The sequence below is a fragment of the Mustelus asterias genome, chromosome 1 (assembly GCF_964213995.1).
Source record: "Mustelus asterias chromosome 1, sMusAst1.hap1.1, whole genome shotgun sequence".
Taxonomy (NCBI): domain Eukaryota; kingdom Metazoa; phylum Chordata; class Chondrichthyes; order Carcharhiniformes; family Triakidae; genus Mustelus; species Mustelus asterias.
Window position 1 is genome coordinate 159,946,831 of NC_135801.1, and position 23,394 is coordinate 159,970,224.

Consider the following 23,394-nt stretch of genomic DNA (forward strand, 5'->3'; position numbering starts at 1 on the left):
CCTCCGCTCCAAAGAGAAAAGCCCAAGTTCCCTCAACCTTTCCTCATAAGACCTACCCTCCAAACCAGGCAGCATCCTGGTAAATCTCCTTTGCACTCTTTCCAGTGTCTCCACATCCTTCTTGTAGTGAGGTGACCTACACTGCACACAATATTCCAAATGTGGTCTCACCAAGGTCCTGTATAGTTACAGCATAACCCCACGGCTCTTAAACTCAAACCCCCTGTTAATGAATGCCAACACACTATAGGCCTTCTTCACGGCTCTATCCACTTGAGTGGCAACCTTCCGAGATCTATGGATATGAACCCCAAGATCTCTCTGTTCCTCCACATTCTTCAGAACCCTACCTTTGACCCTGTAATCCACATTTAAATTTGTCCTACTAAAATGAATCACCTCGCATTTGTCAGGGTTAAACTCCATTTGCCATTTTTCAGCCCAGCTCTGCATCCTATCTATATCTCTTTGCAGCCTACAACAGCCCTCCACCTCATCCACTACTCCACCAATCTTGGTGTCATCAGCAAATTTACTGATCCACCCTTCAGCCCCCTCCTCCAAGTCATTTATAAAAATTACAAATAGCAGAGGACCAAGCACTGATCCCTGTGGCACTCCGCTGGTAACCGGTTTCCAGTCCGAAAATTTTCCATCCACCACCACCCTCTGTCTTCTGCTCGATAGCCAGTTACCTATCCAATCGGCCAAACTTCCCTCTATCCCACACATCCTTACTTTCTTCATAAGCCGACCGTGGGGGACTTTATCAAACGCCTTACTAAAATCCATGTATATGACATCGACTGCACTACCTTCATCTACACACTTGGTTACCTCCTCAAAAAATTCTATCAAATTTGTGAGGCAAGACTTGCCCTTCACAAATCCGTGCTGACTATCCCGGATTAAGCTGCATCTTTCTAAATGGTCGTAAATCCTATCCCTAAGGACCTTTTCCATCAACTTACCGACCACCGAAGTAAGACTAACCGGCCTATAATTACCAGGGTCATTTCTATTCCCTTTCTTAAACAGAGGAACAACATTCGCCACTCTCCAGTCCTCTGGCACCACCCCCGTGGACAGTGAGGACGCAAAGATGAATGCCAAAGGCTCTGCTATCTCATCCCTTGCCTCCCAAAGAGGGAGGCAAGGGATGAGATAGCACATTAACAATTCTTCAATCTGATTGCTTACAGTGATACAGTTACAGTCTCTATTTGTACAGGTTTACAGATGCTCTTTAAAGGATATCATCTTTTTGGATGGTTGGTTAAAAGAACTTCACCCTGGAAAAGCTATCAACAAGTGCAAGTGTAATAATCGGTGGCTGCTGACCGCAAAATCTGGCTCATTAATAACATGACGGTGAAGGAAATATTGATGCTTAAACTACCTTCCGTCTAATTAAATTACAGCAGAAAGGCTATGATGAGAAAAAAATTCACATAATTCTTGCATTATTGTATTTTCTGCAAAGTACCTGAAGTTTAACAAACTCTGTAGCCATTACACAGCATAATTTCATATTTTGTGTCTCAAACACTCGAGGACCACAGCATTTTATTCTATTCTCATGCATAAATTATTACATAGTATAAAATCTTGATGCATCAGTGCATCAAGAAATGAGCCATATTTCTTGCCATATTATTTAATAAGTCTGATTCCTGGATGATTGACATATTTTCTTACCTCACCATTCTTTCCAAATGAGATTGTTCTTGCTTCCACATCCAGGACACAGGTTATACAGTCTCCCTGTGTATAGCTGGGTAGGATACAGCCTTGTTCCCCACCATGATAAAGATTCCCACTATAAGCTCTGTAAAGCCACATGTCTGATGTTGTGCGATGGTTGAAATCTCTGATGGGCCACCGTGATACTCCAATACATGTACCTTCATTACCTTTATTCTCTCTGGTTATGTAAAACTGTGCACAAATTAACAAGAAAAAATATGAATTTAACAACTGCATCCGAGGCAAAAGGATATGTAGTGCCCTGCTTTAAAAACAAAAAAGTTAAAACTAAATTACGTTTTACTTTAAAAATTATTTACTTGATTAATTAGATCATTGCTGGTATTGCACATATCCATTGTTATACCTCTTTCTTAAAACAGGAAGGTAGAATAGCCTGGCAAATTTACACTGTAATTTCAACTTCATGAGAAAGGGAAAGAGGTGAGTTATTTTTAGCTCTGGTCCCCTTGCACCTCATACTGGCTGCCCTGTTTTTTTTACACTACAACAGTGACTACATTTCAAAAGAACTTAATTGACTTTGGGACATTTTGAAGTTGTGCTCGGCACTGCATCGATGTAAATCTATTTTGAAAGTTCCACCTGCGAAGGTTTCCAGCAGACCCAGGCCATAATTTCAATGAGGCATGGTGAGACACTTGCTCTGCCAACTTTATTGGCCTTTCCAGCATGCTCCTGTGGCACACCTAGCTTCTGGACCAGACTCAGCAGAGTGCAACTGTCAAGCGCGAGGAGGAATTTTAGATAGGTGCTCAGGCTTACTCAGCACAAGGTGGTAGATCAGCTGATTTTCTGGAGCTTAGCACTCCTGAAAATGAAAGCAGGATCAGGATTTGGAAAATCAACTGATATACTCTAAATGTGCCAGCAAGACGGCTTAAATTTCACAGGAACCAATCAGACATAAAATCAAGTCACTAATATTTAGCAATGTCATTTGTTCTTTACTCTAATGGAGCAATAAAGCACAATTTTTTTTAACATCAATCAGCTACAGAGTTTTTAACCACTATATTTGTGGTGGACAAACTGATCCTTTCACACAACACGAAAGGATTCTGGTCATTCTTTCCAGGAATAACCAGCATTGGCTTCATTCATAAAGTTAATGTCAATTTGACAAAGTTAAAAACATTTACTTTCTGCTTGTAATTGTTTTATTTATGATAAGGAATGGATACCAATGATCTTGCATTTTACAAAATAAACAAGTGTTTCCCTTGTTTGCAGAACAGAAAGCACATCCCAGAATAAACTTTCTGTCTGAAGAGGAAAAGCTATGGGTTAAATATGTAAACTTCCAGACACTTTGCAGTTAATGCAATCTTAAATATACTAATACCTTATTGCTACTGGATCATATCTTAAAAGTACTGAAACTTACTCATTTGATTTTTAAAAAACTAGTTGAGTGCAACTATTCTTTAAAAAGATGGAAGCCCTTTGACTGATGGAGGTACAACCAAAAACTAGATTTCAGACTATTTAATATCTATTTTTTCTGGGCCGTTTTAAATATCACACTTACCTTCCACTGAAAGCAGCCAGATGTTATGGCAGTTGTTGCTAAGCCGTATCCTTTGCCTCCTGCACCATGAGATAAAACATTTCCAGATTCCATAACACAGCAAATCATTTTATCTGGATCAAATGAAAACTCTTTAATAGGTATGTTGTCATCCTCTTTATCCTCTGTCTGAAACAAAAACAACACTCAGTAAAGTTCACATTCAGAACTATTAAAAGTAAAACATATCTAGTATGGTTAAATCTTTATAATTGGAGAATTGCTTCTTGATATGTTTTGGATATCTTCTGCTTCAAGAACTACCTCAATTAATGTCTAAATTATGACAGCAGAAAAACTAAAAAGTTGACATACTCTGTTAGTAAACTGGTGAATGTGTAATAAAATTAACAGTGAAAACTCTAAAATTTGCTTCAAATTGTGTAAGTACATTTTTTAACATTTAAAAATTTCCAACATATTTCATGGAAGCATTAAAAAGCAAAATTTGACACCCAGCCTCAGATGACTGAAGACTTAGTTAAAGTGGTTTGAAGAGCTTTAGAGGAGGAAAGCGAGTATAGAAGCAGAGAGGTTCAGGGAGCAAAGACAGAAAATGCTGGAAAATCTCAGCAGGTCTGCCAGCATCTGTGGAGAGAGAATAGAGCCAACGTTTCGAGTCTGGATGATGCTTCATCAGAGCTGGTTTAGTTTAGTTTTGATTCTGCCTCAAACACTCGCCCTGGAAGTGATTTTGACTATCCCACAAAATACAACAAAGAAACAGGCCATTTGGCCCAACCAATTCATTCCACCTAGCATTATGTTCCAATAGAGCTCCATCCTGCCTTACTTCATTTAACTATTACCATAACCTTATAATCCCTTCTTCCTCAAATACTTATCTAGTCTCCCATTAAATGCATTTAGATATTCACTTCAACCACTCCGTGTTAGGGAGTTCCACATTCTCACCATTCTCTGGCCAAAAACATTTTCTTCTGAATTCCCAGTTTGATTTCTTTTGGTGATGGTGCTAATTTTTTGCTTCCCCAAAGGTGGAAACATTCTCTGTCTATTCTAATCAAAGTCTTCCATAATGCAAAAGTCCATTATTAAGGCCATCCCTTGGCCTTCTCTTTCCAAAAGAAGAGACCCCTGCTCTGGTCATCATTTCCCAATATACTGATTGGTTGAATCAAATGGTCAGGTTTTGTGTTGTAACTTCTTAAATACCCCTGTAACCTGCCTTAGAACATTTCATTATGGTAAAGGTGCCATACAAATATAAACCATTGTTGTGTTCTGTAAACAGTGCCTATTCTGATAGGATTCAGAACTAGTTTACTGTTTGTAATATATGATTTGGAGGAAAACGTAACTGGTTTGATTAGTAAGTTTGCGGACGACACAGAGGTTGGTGATTTGTGCATAGTGATGAGGACCGTCAGAGGATATAGATCAGTAGGAGACCTGGACGGCGAGATGGCAGATGGACTTTAATCCGGACAAATGTGAGGTAATGCATTTTGGAAGGTCTAATACAGATAGGAAATATACAGTAAATGGCAGAACCCTTAAGAATATTGATAGGCAGAGGGATCTGGGTGTACAGCTCACTGAAAGTAGTAACGCAGGTAGAGGAGGTAGTCAAGAAGGCATAGAGCATGCTTACCTTCATCGGCCAGGGCACTGAATTTAAAAATTGGCAAGTCATGTTGCAGCTTTATAGAACCGTAGTTAGGCCGCACTTGGAATATAGTGTTCAATTCTGGTTGCCACACCACCAGAAGGATGTGGAGGCTTTGGAGAGGGTCCAGAAAACATTTACCAGGATGTTGCCTGGTATGGAGGGCATTAGCTATGAGGAAAGGTTGGAGAAACTTGGTTTGTTCTCACTGGAATGACGGAGGTTGAGGGGAGACCTGATAGAAGTCCACAAGATTATGAGAGGCATGGACAGAGTGGATCGTCAAAAACTTTTTCCCAGGGTGGAAGAGTCAATTACTCGGCGGCATATGTTTAAGGTGCAAGTGGCAAGGTTTAATGGAGATGTACGAAGCAAGTTTTTTTTTTTACACAGGTGATGGGTGCCTGGAACTCGCTGCTGGGAGAGGTAGTGGAAATGGATACGATAGTGACTTATGAGGGGCGTCTGGACAAATACATGACTAGGATGGGAATAGATATGGTCCCCGGAAGGGTAGGGGTTTTTAGTTCAGTCAGGCAGCATTGTCGGTGCAGGCTTGGAGGGCCGAAGGGCCTGTTCCTGTGCTGTAATTTTCTTGTTCCTTAGTTTCTTCTTTCATTACCTCATTTGCCTTATCCACTTCTTTTTCCTTTTTGCTTAAAGCAATTGGCATTTCCCACATACAAGCAGAAAGAGAACTGAAGAGCCCCTCCAAGGTCTGAAAAAAAGAAATTTTATTAAGGTTGTACTCTTAAACATTTTTGGTATAATCATACTTAAGGCATGATAGATTGTCAGGAAGTCACAATCATAGCCTGTACTCAAATCACCTTGGATCTTTGCATACAAGATATCCTGGTAGATAAAATGATCCCAATCTTTTAAGCACCAGAAATAATGTTTTTACATATATTGGACACGTAGGGTGAACCCTCCCCCCACCTTTCAGCTACAACAGTCCATACTTGCATTTGTAGTGAGTCATAATTTTGCACCTACAAATGCACGTTTTACTTACCGGTATCTTATAACTCCAAAGACATGCAGGTTAGGTTGATTGGTCATGTTAAATTGCCCCTTAGCATCAGGGGGTTAGCAGGGTAAATACATGGGGTTACAGGGATGGAGCCTAGGTGGGATTGTTGACAGTACAGGCTCGATGGGTCGAATGGCCTCCTTCTGCAGTGTAGTCTATGACTCTAATTGGGTCCAAGATATCAAATAGGTGATACAGGCTGTGTGTTGCAAAGATGCTCAGAAGTTTAAGACATGTCTACATAGAGTAGACCCCACATGGCAAACAACAAAGCTGGCAATGACCCGCACCAGCAGTTTACTTAATACTTGGTGTACAATTCGACCCCTGTTTTTGAAGGACTTCTTGAGGCTTCAAAGGTCAATTTACATGCTGACATCTACGGTAGATTTACATTGCTGCATTTTTATACTAACATTTTCAAAATCATAAATCTTTGCTATATTTAATGACTTTTATTTTGTTTAACAAGAACAATGGCAAATTCATTATGAATGTTTTATTTTTCTCCTTTCCAAATTCGAAGAAAACACTGAAAATTAGTGGATTATCTACCTGATATTGCATTCCATACTCAGGGTAAATCAGATTACAAACCGGGACAACTACACAAGTAACATCCCTTAAGGAATTTTCAACATCAGTTATATCACAGAACACATTCTGCTACTTCCTTTGCAACATACAAAAGATATGCTCCTCCTGAATTGTCAATTATCCCTGCTCCTTTCACTTTATCCTTTTGTCTCCTTTCATATTCTTCTATTTTTGTCAAGCTCCAATTCCCCCTCATATCAACAGTTATGAGTTGACCCAAGAAGCTTATTGACGTTTCTCATAAAATAATTTTAACAAATAATTTTCTTAATTCTGAAAGGGATTGAGTGGGATCAGTATTATTGTATTTTACCTCATTCACATCCATTATAAACCTGTTAGAATTTTGCTTAAGCAATACTTACGAGAAAGATGGCAGATTTTCTGGGGTAAAATATAGCACTTGCTTTTAAGATATATTTAGTGAAGAACTTTCATGGCAGCCAAGCAGTAATGCTTGGTGAAGGGGCTAATGATGTTCCAAGTTGCAGGCTTATAGATACATTCCATGCAATACCAATAGATTTACTAGCTATCAATTTTCTTCCATCCAAATGGGAACAGTAGAAGATGCCGTCTACTAGTCATTTAGCAAATATTTAAAATGGCTACCAATCACATGCATCACTGGCACAAAGAACTGTCTAGATTTGCAAAATGGAGTGTTCCCTACTGCAAAGATAGTCTTCATCAAACTCGCATCAATCTAATTAAATCACACTTTTCATCTGCATTACAATGAATGCCTGGTTACAAAACCATAAGAGTTCCAGAAAAAAGGGCAACAAAATAATTAGTGAAACTAGAATTTCTTTGAATATGGCCCAAAGCAACTCACTGAGCAGGCCAGCTTTGTTGACTACAGTGACACTAGGTTAGCAGAAGATAAAGGCTAGAAATGCAGTGGCTTGCAATATCCTGACCTTCATCCTATTCCTTAGATTCAACGGAGTAGCTCAAGTCAAGACTAGAGGACTTCAAAGCTTGAGAAGGAGAATCAGTTCTTTTGAAGAAAGAAAAATAGCTTCCTTTGTGCAGACTCCAAAACTACAGATTTATTCTTAAAGACACACATTAGGCAAAAGTTCTAATTGCCAGCTTCACTGCCGGCTTTTCCCATCGCTTTTTTGACACAAAAAAATGTTTGGAGCTCCGAGTGACCCTGCCCCACCGTCAACCTCGGCGCCTAAAAGGGCATCCCGATCTAAGAAAATAACAATAAATAAACGAACCACCCACCCAATGAACACAGGACACCCCACCCCCCCAACCTAACAGCACAACCAAGGTACAGTACTAAGCATGACCCTCTCCCTGCTGGGGTCCGTACGTGTCTTTGCACCCTTGGCGAGTTCTGTTCGGCAGTTTCCCGTTTGTAAAAACCTGCTGGGAGCCCTGGCAGGAGGACTTTCGTTTGTGGGGGGACTTTTCAGTGAGGGAGTCCACTAATTATATTCTACTGAATCCAAATGGGATTTCTGTTATTGCATGGCAGGACCTCCATTCCATGATAATCAATCAGGAAAATTCCGCTGGTGTGAAAGCCAGTTTGGGATTCGCCCTCCTCTCCGCCCCTGCTGCCACTCCAAGCCACCAAACGTGGGGTGGGAAATCCTCCCCATAGTGTTTTTTAAAAACCAACAGGGGTAAATTGGAGAGTTGTCCTGAGAACTACAATTGAGAGGATAACTGATGATACTCGGGAGAAGTTCATCTGTCCACAGTTCAATAAGCTTTTACATGTTTGATTATGAGTTTAATAATGGTGAAAATATTTATAAAATGATATTGTTCACCATTGCCACCCTTGACATTTTAGTATGAAAGATACAAATATAATTTCCAGGATTAAACTGTTATATCTAGCTTGGCAGCATGTTGACTTAATTCAGAGAAGGTTTGATCCACAGTCATACGGAACTATATATTTCCTAATCTTTTCTTCTAACAATGGTTAAGAGCACCAATAAATCTTACCTCTTTAATTTGATTTGGCTCAGAGCAAGCAGGCAGCAGGGACTCCAAAATATGTAATGCTAGCAGCTTGGTACGCAAATTGCGTACAAGTGGAACACCTGGAGGAAAATGTTGTTGTACAAGTTTTATTACTAATTTGTCATCTCATTAGCAAATGAGTAATAAATTGTGAGATTGGAAGTTCTGTTTCAAGAAGTATAATGATTTAGATTGTGCTACCAATCTAAGCAAGAATAAGTGAAATCAATGTAAGTCACACATTTACAACATATCATAAGTCATAAATTAAATAACAAAACAAGCAAGCAACTCCTTGATCACAGGACTGCAAACCATTTTTAAAAAGGCCTGTTAAAGGCTTCAGATAACAATTTCACAGCTTTTTGAATCATTGTTTAATACCGTAATAACCACTAGTCTCTCTGTTTGTGATTTATATAAACGATCTGGAAGAAGGTGTAACTGGGGTGATCAGTAAGTTTGCGGACGACACGAAAATGGCTGGACTTGCAGATAGTGAGGAACATTGTCAGAGGCTACAGAAGGATATAGATAGGCTGGAAATTTGGGCAAAGAAATGGCAGATGGAGTTCAATCCAGATAAATGTGAAGTGATGCATTTTGGTAGAACTAACGTACCGGGGAGCTATACGATAAATGGCAGAACCATAAAGGGTGTAGATATGCAGAGGGATCTGGGTGTGCAAGTCCACAGATCCTTGAAGGTGACGTCACAGGTGGAGAAGGTAGTGAATAAGGCATATGGCATGCTTGCCTTTATAGGACGGGGTATAGAGTATAAAAGTTGGGGTCTGATGTTGTAGTTGTATAGAACGTTGGTTCGGCCCCATTTGGAATACTGCGCCCAGTTCTGGTCGCCACACTACCAGAAAGACGTGGAGGCTTTAGAGAGAGTGCAGAGGAGGTTTACCAGGATGTTGCCTGGTATGGAAGGGCTTAGTTATGAGGAGAGATTGGGTAAACTGGGGTTGTTCTCACTGGAAAGACGGAGGATGAGGGGTGACCCAATAGAGGTGTATAAAATTATGAAAGGCATAGATAAGGTGAACGGTGGGAAGCTTTTTCCCAGGTCGGTGGTGACGTTCACGAGGGGTCATAGGTTTAACACGGATATCAGAAGGACGTATTTTACGCAGAGGCTGGTGGGGGCCTGGAATGCGCTGCCGGGCAAGGTGGTGGAGGCGGACACACTGGGAACGTTTAAGACTTATCTAGATAGCCACATGAACGGAGTGGGAATGGAGGGAAACAAAAGAATGGTCTAGTTTGGACCAGGGAGCGGCGCGGGCTTGGAGGGCCGAAGGGCCTGTTCCTGTGCTGTATTGTTCTTTGTACAATGCACTAAACTAAAGAACTGATTAATGTAAACAGACACAGGTTAACTGCTAAGTGCATTCCACAACCATTCGACCAAAGTGTCTGCGTACTTTGCAATTATATGCAAGCCAATTTCTTTATTCTTGATTTTACAATTTTGGTCACTTTGAACAATTTTTCCACACGATTGACCAATACTTGCCAACAATCAAAAAAGTTCTTGTTCCTAAACTTTACTTAAAAAGAGGAAAGTACTTTTCAGATGACCAATCAATGATGTTAATAAAAAGTTTATGAAAATTTAACAGCTGCACTGACTAGGTGACACTGGAATACATTATGAATTATATTGCTACAATAATGCTGCATGTTGGTCAATGTTTTCAATTATTGCTATCTATGGTAATTATCAGCTTAAGAGATAGATTTAACCATTTCACCTGTTTCGTGCATCCGTGTTGCTATCAATAAAAGTGGATCAATCCATTTCACAGAAACAATATTGCTCTGTACATTTTTGTAGGAGATAACACGACGCAAAAAAACAAGAAAGTCTCCCAACTGGGTTTCTACAATTCGTCTGCTTTTGCCATAATCTGTTTATAAGAAAAAAAGACACAAAATCAGAGTCATTATCAACAGCTGAAAATAAATCTAGAAAAAAAAAACACACAAAGAACTTATGCTTACTTATTATTATTAATTTTGTTCTAAAGTCAGTCAACTTCTGGGATCTAGATTCAAACCCAGCCCAAAAAAGATGGAAGCCTTCCCTTTGATGGCAAGGAATCCACTGGGCAAATAAACAAGAGTTTGACCTAGTTCCGAATCGGTATGGACACACCACAACACTGCCCTTAGTTCAGAACTGAGAAAGACCACAGGCTAGACGATGTGAGAAATAAAAAAAAACACAGTGGTGCTGTTGAATTTGATGTTGAGAAGTTGAGGCTGAGACACACTGTTGAAACAGTACAAGGGACTTTTGTTTTACAAGAATGATTCCGCGAGCTGGCAACACCATGCACTGGGATAGTATTCCAGGATGTTGCAAATATTCAGCCTGTTATTCTCATCCATTAAAAACTATATACATTGCCAGATCACAGAATCATTTCTCAAATGTAAATATGCAATACCATGATCAATTCTTTTCCATCTTCATGAGCACATCATTCACAAAAAAGAGCTGTTGATACATCAGCTTTGGTATTCCTTGCTTGTCATGTTTTCCAGGGAGGTTGCATAGAATTTATACCTGCTTTTACGCTCCACTAGAGTCCCCTCTAATTTTCCTCAATCTAAATCTACAATCGTAGTCCTCAATTCTCTAATCCCCTCATATGCTTGCCTAACTTCCCCTTAAAACATGTCTACTATTTGTTTCTGCAGTCCTGTCATATCCAGATATGCATGGTGGCAAACAACTCACTAAAGCAGAGACTACAAATATCCCCTGGGGGAGCCCAGCACATCAGTGCAAAGGTTAAGGTGTGAAGCAGCTGAAGATGGTTATGCCCAGGACACTACTGAGGAACTCCTGCACTGATGCCCTAGAGCTGAGATCATTGACCTCCAACAAAAACCACCTTCCTTTGTGAAGTGCCAAGTGGACGATCCATCCTTACCTCCTCTGGAAATCCCCCACATCACAAGACGCCATTCTTCAGCCAATTGAATTCACTTCATGTGATACTAAGAAATGGCTGAAGGCATTGGATATTGCAAAGGTTATGGACTCTGACAATATTCTGGCAATAGTACTGAAGACCTGTGCTCCAGAACTTGCCATGCCCCTAGCCAAGCATCCCAGTAAAGTTACAACACTGGCATCTACCTAGCACTGTGGAAAATTGATAAAATCAAAATATTGCGGATGCTGGAATCTGAAACTAAAACAGAAAATGCTGGAAAATCTCAGCAGGTCTGACAGCATCTGTAAGGAAAGAGAATAGAGCCAACGTTGAGACACAATGACTCTTCATCAGAGCCTTTTCTCGATGACCCAATGGAAACTTGAATGTGGAAAATTGCCCAGGTATGTCCCATACACAAGAAACAAAACAAATCCAACCTGGACAATTACCACCCCATCGATCTACTCTCGATCATCAGTAATGGAAGGGGTCATCAACAGCGACACTTATTCAACAATAACCTGATTCCACCACCGACTCACGGATGCTCAGATTGGGTGCTGTCAGGGTCGCTCAACTCCTAACCTCATTAAAGCCTGGGTTCAAACACGAACAAAAGAGCTGAATGCCTGAGATGAAAGTGATTGCCCTTGACATAAAGGCAGCATTTGACAGGTGTGGCATAAAGGGACCCTCGCAAAACTGGAGTCAATGGGAGTCGAGGGAAAAGGTCTTTAACACAAAGGAAGGTTGTTGTTGGAGGTCGATGATCTCAGCTCTAGGGCATCAGTTCCACAGGGTAGCATCCTGGGCACAACCATCTTCAGCTGCTTCACTGATGACTTTCTTTCCATCAAGAGTCAGAATTGAGAATGTTTACTGATGATTGCACAATGTTCAGCATCATTTGCAACCCCTCAGATACTGAAATAGTCCCATGTTCAAATGTTTTCAAGAAGAGTTAAATATACCTCTTGGGGCGAGGGGGATCAAAGGATATCGGGGGTTGGGTGGGGGGGGGAGGCAGGATCAGGCTACTGAGTTGGATGATCTGTCATGATCATAATGAATGGTGGAGTAGGCTCGAAGAATCGAATGACTGACTCCTGCTTCTGTTTTCTATGCTTCTACATTTCAATGCTCCTTGACACTGAATGGCATTAACATCGTTGAATCCCCACCATCAACATCCTGGGAGTTACCATTGACCAGAAACTGAACTGAGCGTGCCATATATACTGTGTCTGCAAGAGCAGGTCAAACACTAGAAATCCTACAGCAAGTATCTCCCCTCCTGACTCCCCACAAGGCACAAGTCAGGAGTCTGATGGAACAATCTCCTCTTGCCTGGATGAGTGCAGCTCCAACAACACAACAAGCTTGCCACCACCCAGGAAAAAGCAGTCCACCTGATTGGCACCCCATCCACAAACATTCACTCTTTCCACCACCGACTCACAGTGGCAGCAGTGTGTATCATCTACAAGGTGCACCGCAGGAACTCAACAAGGCTTCTGAGAGGGCACCTTCCAAACCTATGACCATTTCCATCTTGAAGGACAAGGATAGCAGACACATGGGAACACCACCATCTGGATGTTCCCTTCCAAGCCACTCGCCATCCATGGAAATATGTTGTTGTTCCTTCACAGTCACTGGATCAAAATTCTGAAATTCCCTCTGTAATACTACTGTGGGTGTACCAACATCACATGGACTGCAGCGGTTCAAGAAGGCAGCTCACCATCAACCTCTCAAAGGCAAATAGGGATGGGAAATAAAGGCAGGCCAGCCACTGATCTCCTGAATGAATACAAAAAACACTTCCTGTGTGGTGAGTTCTACATTCTCGCTCTTTGGGCGAAGACAGTTCTTTCTAAATTCCCGACTGGATTACCCGGTGAATATCTTATGCTGATGGCCTCTCGTCAGGTTTTTCCCACAAGAGGAAATCCACTGTATCCACTCAAACAAAACCTTTCATAATTTTAAAAATCTCCATTAGGTCATCCTCCACCTTTCCTTTTCCAAGATAATATGTCAATCTTTTCCTGTTACATTTAGCCATGTATTTTTGGTATCATCCTTGCAAATCTTCTCTTTATCCTTTCAAGTGCCTTGGGGTGAGAGTGACTGTCCTTGACATCAAAGCAGCATTTGACTGATTATGGCATCATGGGACCTTAGTAAAACTGGAGTCAATGGCAATCAGGGGGAAAACCCTCAGCTGGTTAGAGTCATACCTGGCACAAAGGAAGATGGTTGTGGTGATTGGAGGTCAATCACCTCAGCTCCAGGACATTGCTGCAAAGTTCATCAGAGTAGCCCAACCATCTTTGGCTACTTCATCAATGACCTTCATTCCATCATAAGATCAGATGAGGATGTTTGCTGATGATTGCACAAAGATTGCACAAAGAGCCGTGGGGTTATGCTGCAACTGTACAGGACCTTGGTGAGACCGCATTTGGAATATTGCGTGCAGTTCTGGTCACCTCACTATAAGAAGGATGTGGAAGCGCTGGAAAGAGTGCAGAGGAGATTTACCAGGATGCTGCCTGGTTTGGAGTGTCGGTCTTATGAGGAAAGGTTGAGGGAGCTGGGGCTGTTCTCTCTGGAGCGGAGGAGATTGAGGGGAGACTTAATAGAGGTTTATAAAATGATGAAGGGGATAGATCGAGTGAACGTTCAAAGACTATTTCCTCGGGTGGATGGAGCTATTACGAGGGGGCATAACTATAGGGTTCATGGTGGGAGATATAGGAAGGATATCAGAGGTAGGTTCTTCACGCAGAGTGGTTGGGGTGTGGAATGGACTGCCTGCAGTGATAGTGGAGTCAGACACTTTAGGAACATTTAAGCGGTTATTGGATAGGCACATGGAGCACACCAGGATGGTAGGGAGTGGGATAGCTTGATCTTGGTTTCAGATGAAGGTCGGCACAACATCGTGGGCCGAAGGGCCTGTTCTGTGCTGTACTGTTCTATGTTCTATGTTCAATATCATTTGCGACTCCTCAGATACTGAAGCAGTCCATGTCCAAATTCAGAAGTCCCGGGCAATATCCAGACTTGGACTGACAAGTGGCAAGTAAAATTCATGTCGTACAATGTCAAGCAAAGACCATCACCAACAAGAGGGGGCTTAATTATCGCCCTTTGACATTCAATGGTATTCCCATCACTAAATCCCCCATTATCAACATCCTGCCATTTAGCAGTGACCAGAAACTGAACTAAACTAGGCATATAAATACTTTGGTTACAGAGCAGGTCAAAGGCTAGGAATCCTGTGGTGTGTAATTCCCCAAAGCCTGTCAACCATCTACAAAGCACAAGTCAGGAGTGTAATGGAATACTTTTAACTCGCCTGGATGGGTGCAGCTCCAACAACACAAGAAGCTTGATACCATCCAGCACAAAGCAACTCCATTGATTGCTACCCCTTCCACAAACATTCAATCCTTCTATCACTGATGAACAGTGACATCCGTGTATACCATCTACAAGATACACTGCAAGTTACACGAAGGTTCCTTAGACAGCACCTTCCAAACCCACAACACCACAATCAGATTCCAGCATCCGCAGTAATTTGCTTTTATTTTGTAACAATCTCTCGTCTCTCAGGAGTGACCTGTGTTGAAAGGGCAGCATGGGAAGCCTTGTGGCTTAATGGTTGAGTACTCAAAGGAGCTCTTTTTTCTTTTGCAGTATGATGACCTCCTTCCCCATTCGCATGAGAGCTCCAGCGCTCCGATCTCATGACTGGTGAGGATAGCCAGTTTTGACATCCCACTACCAGTGGCTGCTCTGTAAATGTGGTTACATTTTTCCTGAATGAATACAAAAAACACTTCCTATGGCAGAGAGTTCTAAATTCTCGCTCTTTGGGCGAAGATAGATGATGCCAAAAATACATGGCTAAATGCACCAGGAAAAGATTGACATATTATCTTGGAAAAGGAAAGATGGGGGATGACCTAATGGAGGTTTTTAAAATTATGAAAGGTTTTGTTTGAGTGGATACAGTGGATTTCCTCTTGTGGGAAAAACCTAATGAGAGACCATCAGCGTAAGATATTCACCAGGTAATCCCGTAGGGAATTTAGAAAGAACTATCTTTGCCCAAAGAGCGAGAATGTAGAATTCACCACACAGGAAGTGCTTTTTGTATTCATTCAGGAAAAATGAAACCACATTTACAGAGCAGCCACTGGTAGTGGGATGTCAAAACTGGCTATCCTCACCAGTAAGAAGTTTAACAACACCAGGTTAAAGTCCAACAGGTTTATTTGGTAGCCAAATGGTAGTTTATTTTATTATTATTTGGCTACCAAATAAACCTGTTGGACTTTAACCTGGTGTTGTTAAACTTCTTACTGTGTTTACCCCAGTCCAACGCCGGCATCTCCACATCATATCCTCACCAGCCATGAGATCGGAGCGCTGGAGCTCTCATGCGAGCGGAGAAGGTCATCATGCTGCAGTGAGGCTGGCATCTTGGAGGCTTTTGCTACCAAATAAACCTGTTGGACTTTAACCTGGTGTTGTTAAACTTCTTATTATCTTGGAGGAAGGCAAGAGGCCAGTGGGTAGAATCGTGACAGGATTAAAGTGGAAGTGATGAATGGGCGCTTCATCCCTCAGAATGGCTTCAGTTATGCACCAATCTTTGAGACACTTCAATGCAACTGAGAGCAATCGCAGTGGGCAATATATTCTGAAAATAAGCCTGTGTGATATGAGTTATGGCTCTGAACATTTGTTTTTATCCCTCAGATGAAAGGGGAGCCAGCCAAGAGGCTGACAAACCTCCTTTGACACCGTTGACTTTGTCCTTCCTGAAATGAATGAATGTTCCAATATACCTGAACAGAACATCAGTCACCAGCTTGACACAGCTGTGTGCAGCTGAATGCGGGACTCTGCAAAGATTACCCACTGTGCCCTGGAATGATCCAGGGCCAAAAGAATTTAGCGCCAGTGACCTTCAGAACCACACAATTGGAGGTTATCTCTGAGCCAATCATCTAGCACATGCTCATCACAGCTTCCCTTGAAAGCTGTAGCCTGAGGCACTGAAATTCAGTCATGTCCAAGTAGTTTCAATGCTACCTGTATAAGCTGTCGGCTGGATGGTGATATTTGTGCAGGGCAGTGTGCCTCGTCCTCCCTGCTGTCATTCATGATCCTGTGCCTACGTTTCTGCCCGTGGTGGTTGCATGTGACCTCCAGGCCTCCTCCCTCTTTGTCCCCTTCCTCCTCAGAACAGGAGGTGCTCCCTGCTGAGTAAACTATACCCATCTGCAGGTATCTCCAGTGCCAGAGGATGCAATATCCTGAAAGCTCCAGTGTGCTGAGCCCAACACACAAAACACTCTCCTCAAAACCCCAAAACACCACCTCAACTCACGTCCTGAAACTCCCATCTCACCCAGCGTTTCCTCCATTCCTCTTTTATTCCACCCTTGAATCCAAAAAGTTAAAAAATGGTTGGCCTGCCTGCCCAAGTTTCCCATTCTCCGAACTTGAAATCACAGGGCACATAAAATCTTGAACAATTGGGGATTTAATCCCTTTAACAAGCAGCATAATTGTCGGCAGATGCACTGCCGATCCGTGCCCGTGCTCACTGACCAAAATATGACATTGGGATACACACTCAACGTCATTATGCACTATTTAAGTACTTCCAAGTTGGGTGCACACCTGCCAGATTGTACCCTATGTTTCAATTCTATCCTTTTAGAAATAAAGCCTAGTGTTTGGTTTTTACTTTATTTGCTGCCTTGCTAACCGGTGATACCATTTTTAGTGATTGGTCTATTCATACTCTGCAATTCCTTCATTTCTCTATGCCAGCTAAACTTGTACTTTCGAAGTAACATGCGACTCCTATTCTAGTACCAAAACGTGCAACCTCATATTTATCTGTGTTGAATTTCACTGATCATCTGTCTGTTATTCAAGTTTTTTTAACATTGTCTTGCAATCCTCCTCAATAGTGACTATTTCCCACTGATCCCCCACCCCCCCCAACCATCTGCAAATTTGATGCCATCCTCAAATGTCAGAAATTATGTTTTTGATCCCAATGTCTAAACCATCAACAGTGGTTCCTGCGCTGTTCTTTGTGGAACACCACCTCCCAACATCTCTGAATAACTCCCTTTCTCCCATTTTTGGCTGGGTGTTTTAAAATCAGCTAGCAATCTATTCTGCTACTTTTTCTGTTTCCACATTCTCTGAACTTACTAATTAATCCACTATGGTGCCGGAGTAGCACGGTGGCACAGTGGTTAGCACTGCTGCCTCACAGGGTCAGGGACCCGGGTTCGATTCCCAGCTTGGCTCACCCTCTGTGTGGAGTTTGTACATACGCCCTATGTTTGCGTGGGTTTCCTCCGGGTGCTCCGGTTTCCTCCCACAGCCTGAAAGACGTGCTGGTTAGATGCATTGAACAGGTGCTGAAGTGTGGCGATTAAGGGAATTTCACAATAACTTCATTGCAGTGTTAATGTAAGCCTTACTTGTGATTAATAAATAAACTTTAAATAAGGGCTAAAATTCGTAATGGGGTGCAGGAGCAGTGTGACCTGGGTGTATATGTGCAGACATCATTGAAGGTTGTAGACAGGTGAAGAGAGCAGTTAATAAGTATTCTGGGCTTTATTAATAGGGGTATAGAGTACAAGAGCAAGGAGGTTATGCTGAACTTATACAAAAAGCTAGTTAGACCTCAGCTGGAGTATTGTGTACAGTTCTAGGCTCCGGACTATAGGCAGGATGTGAGCGCTTTGGAGAGATTGCAGAAGAGGTTTACGAGAATAGTTCCAGGTATGAAAAGCTTCAGTTATGGGATAGATTGGAGAGGTTAGGACTGTTATCTTTGGAGAGAAGATGGCTGAAATGAGATTTAAGAAAGGTGTTCAAAATCATGAGGTTCTAGAGAGTAGATAGGGAGAAACTGTTTTCGCTCGTAAAATGACCAAGAATGAGAGGGCATAGATTTAAAGTGACTTGCAAAAGATGCAATTCGCCCAAGTGGTTGGGATCTGTCTGGGATGTACTGCCTGGAAGCATGGTGAAGACAGGTTGAATTGAGGTAGTCACGTGGGAATTAGATGGTTACTTGAATAGAAACTGTGTAGGGGCATGGGAAAAGGCAGGAGATTGGCATAAAGTCATAATGTTCATTTGGTGAGCCAGTGCAGTCACTTCTGTGCTGTAGAAATTCTGTGATTCTGTCACCGGAAAGGAACTTGCAGGTGGTAGTGGTCTCATGCATCTGCTCCCCTGTCCTTCTAGGTAGTAAAGGTTGTGGGTTTGGAAGGCAGTGCCAGCATGAGAGCTTGCCAGTGATCCAACCTGCATTGCCTCTTCCCAATCCATTTATCTCAATAGGTAAAATGACAGGGCATGTTCAACAATGCAGCACTCTATCAACATTGAACTGAGGAGTCAGTCTTTGGTATGTCCTTGACTTCATGATAGAAGCTTGAACCCACACGGTTCTGAATTAGGTGAGAGCTACTAACTGAGCGAATACAATATGCCAGTGAAAGTGGAGAAATTACCAGAACACTGGTCAGCTATAGACATACTGGACATATTAAGCTGCCATTAGGCAACAAAATACTGGTTCTTAAACATAAAAGTTTCTGACAGATAATGTTGAAGGCTATTATTAAAGATGTTATGGCAGGGCACTTAGAAAAATTCAAGGCAATCAGGCACAGTCAGCATGGTTTTGTGAAAGAGAAATCAAGTTTAACCAATTTATTGGAGTTCTTGGAAGGAGTCACATGTGCTGTGTGTGAGGACAGAACAAAAGTATGTATTTAGTTGGTCAGCCATTTCTTTGTTCCCCATTAGAAATTCCCCTGTTTCTGACTGTAAGAGACCTACATTTGTCTTCACCAATCTCTTTTGATACCTAGCAAAGCTTTTACAGTCAGTTTTATGTTTCCAGCAAGCTTAAACTCTCATACTCTATTTTCCCCTTCTTAATCAATCCCTTGGTCCTCCTTTGCTTAATTCTAAACTGCTCCCAATCTTCAGGTCCATTGTTTTTTTTCTGGCCAATTTGTTTGCCTCTTCCTTGGATCTAAAACGATACCTAATTTCCCTTGTAAGCCATAGTTTGACCACTTTTCCCATTTTAATTTTGTGCCAGACAGGAATGAACAATTGTTGAAGTTCATCCATGTGCTCTTTGAATGTTTGCCATTGCCTTTCTACCATCATCCCTTTAAGTAACGTTTCCCACTCCATCATAGCCAACTTGCATCTCATTCCATTGTAGTTTCCTTTAAGATTTAGGACCCTAGTCTCAGAATCAACTACATCATTCTTCATCTTGATGAAGAATTCTATCATATTATGGTTACTCATCCCCAAGGGGTCTCGCATAACTAGATTTCTAATTATTCCTTTTCATTACACAATACTCAGTCTAGAATGGCCTATTCTCCAGTTGGTTCCTCAACATATTGGTCCAGAAATCCAAACCAGTTCAAACTTAGAACAACAGATGGAAATAAATACTTTACCAGGTACAAAATCAAAAGCATATTTTAAATTGGTACTTTTTCAACACGAATAATGCTCGATTTTCTACAAAATTTAAAAAGTATAAGTGACAGAATGTATGTTGTCAACAGTTCAGTATCAACATGTAAACAGTAAATGGGTAGCAAGAGGTGGGGCAGGTTTATTTGGGACAGGAGGGTGATATATGTTTAGAGGCTAGGCAAGGCTAGAAAATTTAATGAGGACTCTTATGTCGGTTTTTACTGGGGCAGATGAGGTTGACAAAATATCAAGAGAAGCGGAGATGGCAACAGATGAGCCAAAAACTGATAGGCAGGATGCAATGGAAAGGCTGGCTATGTTTAGAGTACATAATTCATTGACCTGGTCCGGATGCCTTGCACCCCAGCGTACTTAAACAAAGGGGGAAGAAACAAAGGGATCCTTAAGAGGGTTCAGAAGAAGATGGAGAGAAGATGATGGAGTCGTGGTAATGGCGCTGGATTAGTAATCCAGAGACACAGAAGAATACCCTGGGCACATTGGTTCAAATCATGGGCCAAAGGACCTGTTCCTGTTTGTACTGTACTGTTCTAAATAGTTGAAGGCTTACTTCCAATCCTTCTGAGATATGGGGGAGGTACCAGAGGATGGGACAATGGAAAATGTGACACCCTTATTCAAAACACAGTATAAGGACATTCCTAGTGACAGCAGACCAGTCAGTTTAACATTACTGATGGCAGGGTTTTAGAAATAATAATCAGTTAAAAAAAAATCAACAGGCATCTAGAGAGGTTTGAGTTAATTGAGAGCCGTCACAGACTTGTAAAAGGTGGATTGTTTGATCTAATTCAATTTTTTGATCAAGTAATGGGAGAAGATTGATGAAGGGAATGAAGTGGATGCTGTCTACATGGATTTTAAGAGAGCATTTGAAAATTACTACACAAAAGACTGGTTAACAAAATTGAGGCACATTGAACAGGAGGGTCACTGTCAGCTTGGATAAAGGCTTAAGGACAGAAAACAGTAACTCACAGTAAATAGCTGCTTTATAGGTTGGAGGGTGGCAGACTGTGTTTCCCAAGGTTCAATACTGGGATCACTGCTTTTTTCTGATAAATATAAATCACTTGGCTATTGGGTTACAAAGTACAATTTCAAAATTTGACAAAATTTTCAAACTTGGAGGGGTGGCAAAAACTGAGGATGATATAAGACATAGGAACAAAATTAGGCCACTCAGCCCATCGAGTCTGCTCTGCCATTCAATCATGGCTGATATTTTTCTCATCCCCATTCTCCTGCCTTTCCCCCATAACCCCTGATTCCCTTATTAATCAAGACGCTATCTATCTCTGTCTTAAAGACACTCAATGATCTGGCCTCCACAGCCTTCTGCGGCAAAGATTCACCACTCTCTGGCTGAATAAGTTCCTCCTCATCTCTGTTTTAAAGGATGGTTCCTTTAGTTTGATTCCAGTTTTTCCTGTTAGTGGAAACATCCTCTTCACGTCCACTCTATTCAGGCCTCGCAGTATCCTGTAAATTTCAATAAGATCCCCCCTCATCCTTCTAAACTCCAACAAGTACAGACCCAGAGTCCTCAACCATTCCTCATACGACAAGATTTTCATTCCAGGGATCATTCTTGTGAACCTCCTCTGAACCCTTTCCAAGGCCAGCGCATCCTTCCTTGGGTACGGGGCCTAAAACTGCTCACAATACTCCAAATGGGGTCTGACCAGAGCCTTATACAGCCTCAGAAGTACATCCCTGCTCTTGTATCCTATCAATAGCATGCAGCAAGACAGATAGGCTAGCATAATGGGCAGCCAAATGGAATTTAATCTTGGGAAACATGGAGTCATACATTTTGGCAGAAAGGATAGCAGATGAAATATAGATTTAATGGCACAGTTCTAATGAGTGTGCTGGGACAGAGCACCTGAGGGTTCATGTGCACAGATCTTTGAAGGTAGCAGGGCATATTGAAAGAGTGGTTAGCAAAGCATATGAGATCCTGGGCTTCATAAATCAATGCATATGGTGCAAAAAATGTTGTGCTGAAATTTTACAGAGCTCTTATTAGGCTAAAATTAGATTGGTGCACCTGGTTATGGTCATCACACTTTAGAAAGGATGCGAGGGTCCTTAAGAGGGTAGTGAAGAGATTTACTGCAATGGTTTGGCAATGAAGCATTTTGCCTCAAGGTTAGCTTGGATGAGCTGGGGTTGTTCTCCTTGGAGCAAAGGAAGTTGAAGGGATATTTGATAGAGTTGTACAAGATGATGATAGGTTTAGTTCAGGCAGACAATGGCAAGCTCTTCCTATTAGCTGATGGTACAAGGTTTACGGGGCACAGATTTAAGATTTTGGACAAGGTAGGAGGGTATAACTGGCAATGACATCAAATTCACTGACTACAAAGGTGGTGGAACTAGAGGGAATCAACAATTTCAGAAACAAATTGGATGGATAATTAGGGAAATAAGCCTTCAGGGGACACAATGGGGAATGGGGCTGACTGAATTATTCCAGAGAGCCTGTAGGAACTGGATTGGACGAATGGCGACCTTCTGTGCCATAATGCCTTTACGACTCCGTAGTTTAGTGTTTTATTTGAAACCTAATCTTTGCATTGCAATTGCCTGATAAAAGGTACAAATGTTTAGGTATATATTAACATTGCAAAATTTGGATTGTGATTTAAAGCCTCAAAATTTGAGGGATAAATCTTGTCATCAAATTTGAATACTGATGATTCTTAATAATAAGTTTTTTAATGGATTTCTATGGCAGCTTCCATAAAATTAATAATCTCACTCCGGTATTATCAGGACATGATCTGGAGTGAAGACACGTTCCCAATGCAAATTTTCATTCCCAAATCAATTTAATTGTCCAGCTACTAATATTCAAAGAATTTAGAAGTCACTAAAGCTTTATTTATTAAAAATGTAACTTTATTTAAAAAAAATTAATTAACAGAATATCTCATCTATTCCAGAACAGAACAGTAACAATCCACCTCTTGCTTCTTGGGGCTCCTTGCTTTATTATACACCGGTAAATTGCTTTCTTCCATCCATTGCTTCGTTGCTTCATAGTCTTTCAGGTTTCAGCAGAAAGAGTTGAATTTTATGTTTTTTCAATCCGGCTTCCTCCTGCTGAGAGTCTGGAATGAATTGTCCCCTTCAATGGATCTCTCAAGTAAGCAATACCCAAGTGTTTTAACGTCTAAAATCCTGTCTATTATCCATTTACGCTCTGCTTTTCAGTCAGGCATAACATACTAGGAAG

General features: G+C 41.4%; 1 protein-coding gene across 10 annotated transcripts in view; it reads right to left on the minus strand.

The window, feature by feature from the left end:
* LOC144499695 (putative E3 ubiquitin-protein ligase HERC1) overlaps positions 1-23,394 on the minus strand; it is a 297,885-nt gene that overhangs the window by 156,648 nt on the left and 117,843 nt on the right. For 9 of the 10 annotated variants that reach the window (XM_078222046.1, XM_078222037.1, XM_078222064.1 and 6 more), the window contains 5 exons: positions 10,356-10,511; positions 8,578-8,675; positions 5,590-5,685; positions 3,299-3,466; positions 1,699-1,938 (listed from right to left, as the gene is read on the minus strand). In XM_078222046.1, coding sequence (XP_078078172.1) covers positions 1,699-1,938; positions 3,299-3,466; positions 5,590-5,685; positions 8,578-8,675; positions 10,356-10,511 — 758 coding nt within the window. The remainder of the gene's footprint in view (positions 1-1,698; positions 1,939-3,298; positions 3,467-5,589; positions 5,686-8,577; positions 8,676-10,355; positions 10,512-23,394) is intronic. The other variant, XM_078222055.1, reaches the window with a different exon arrangement.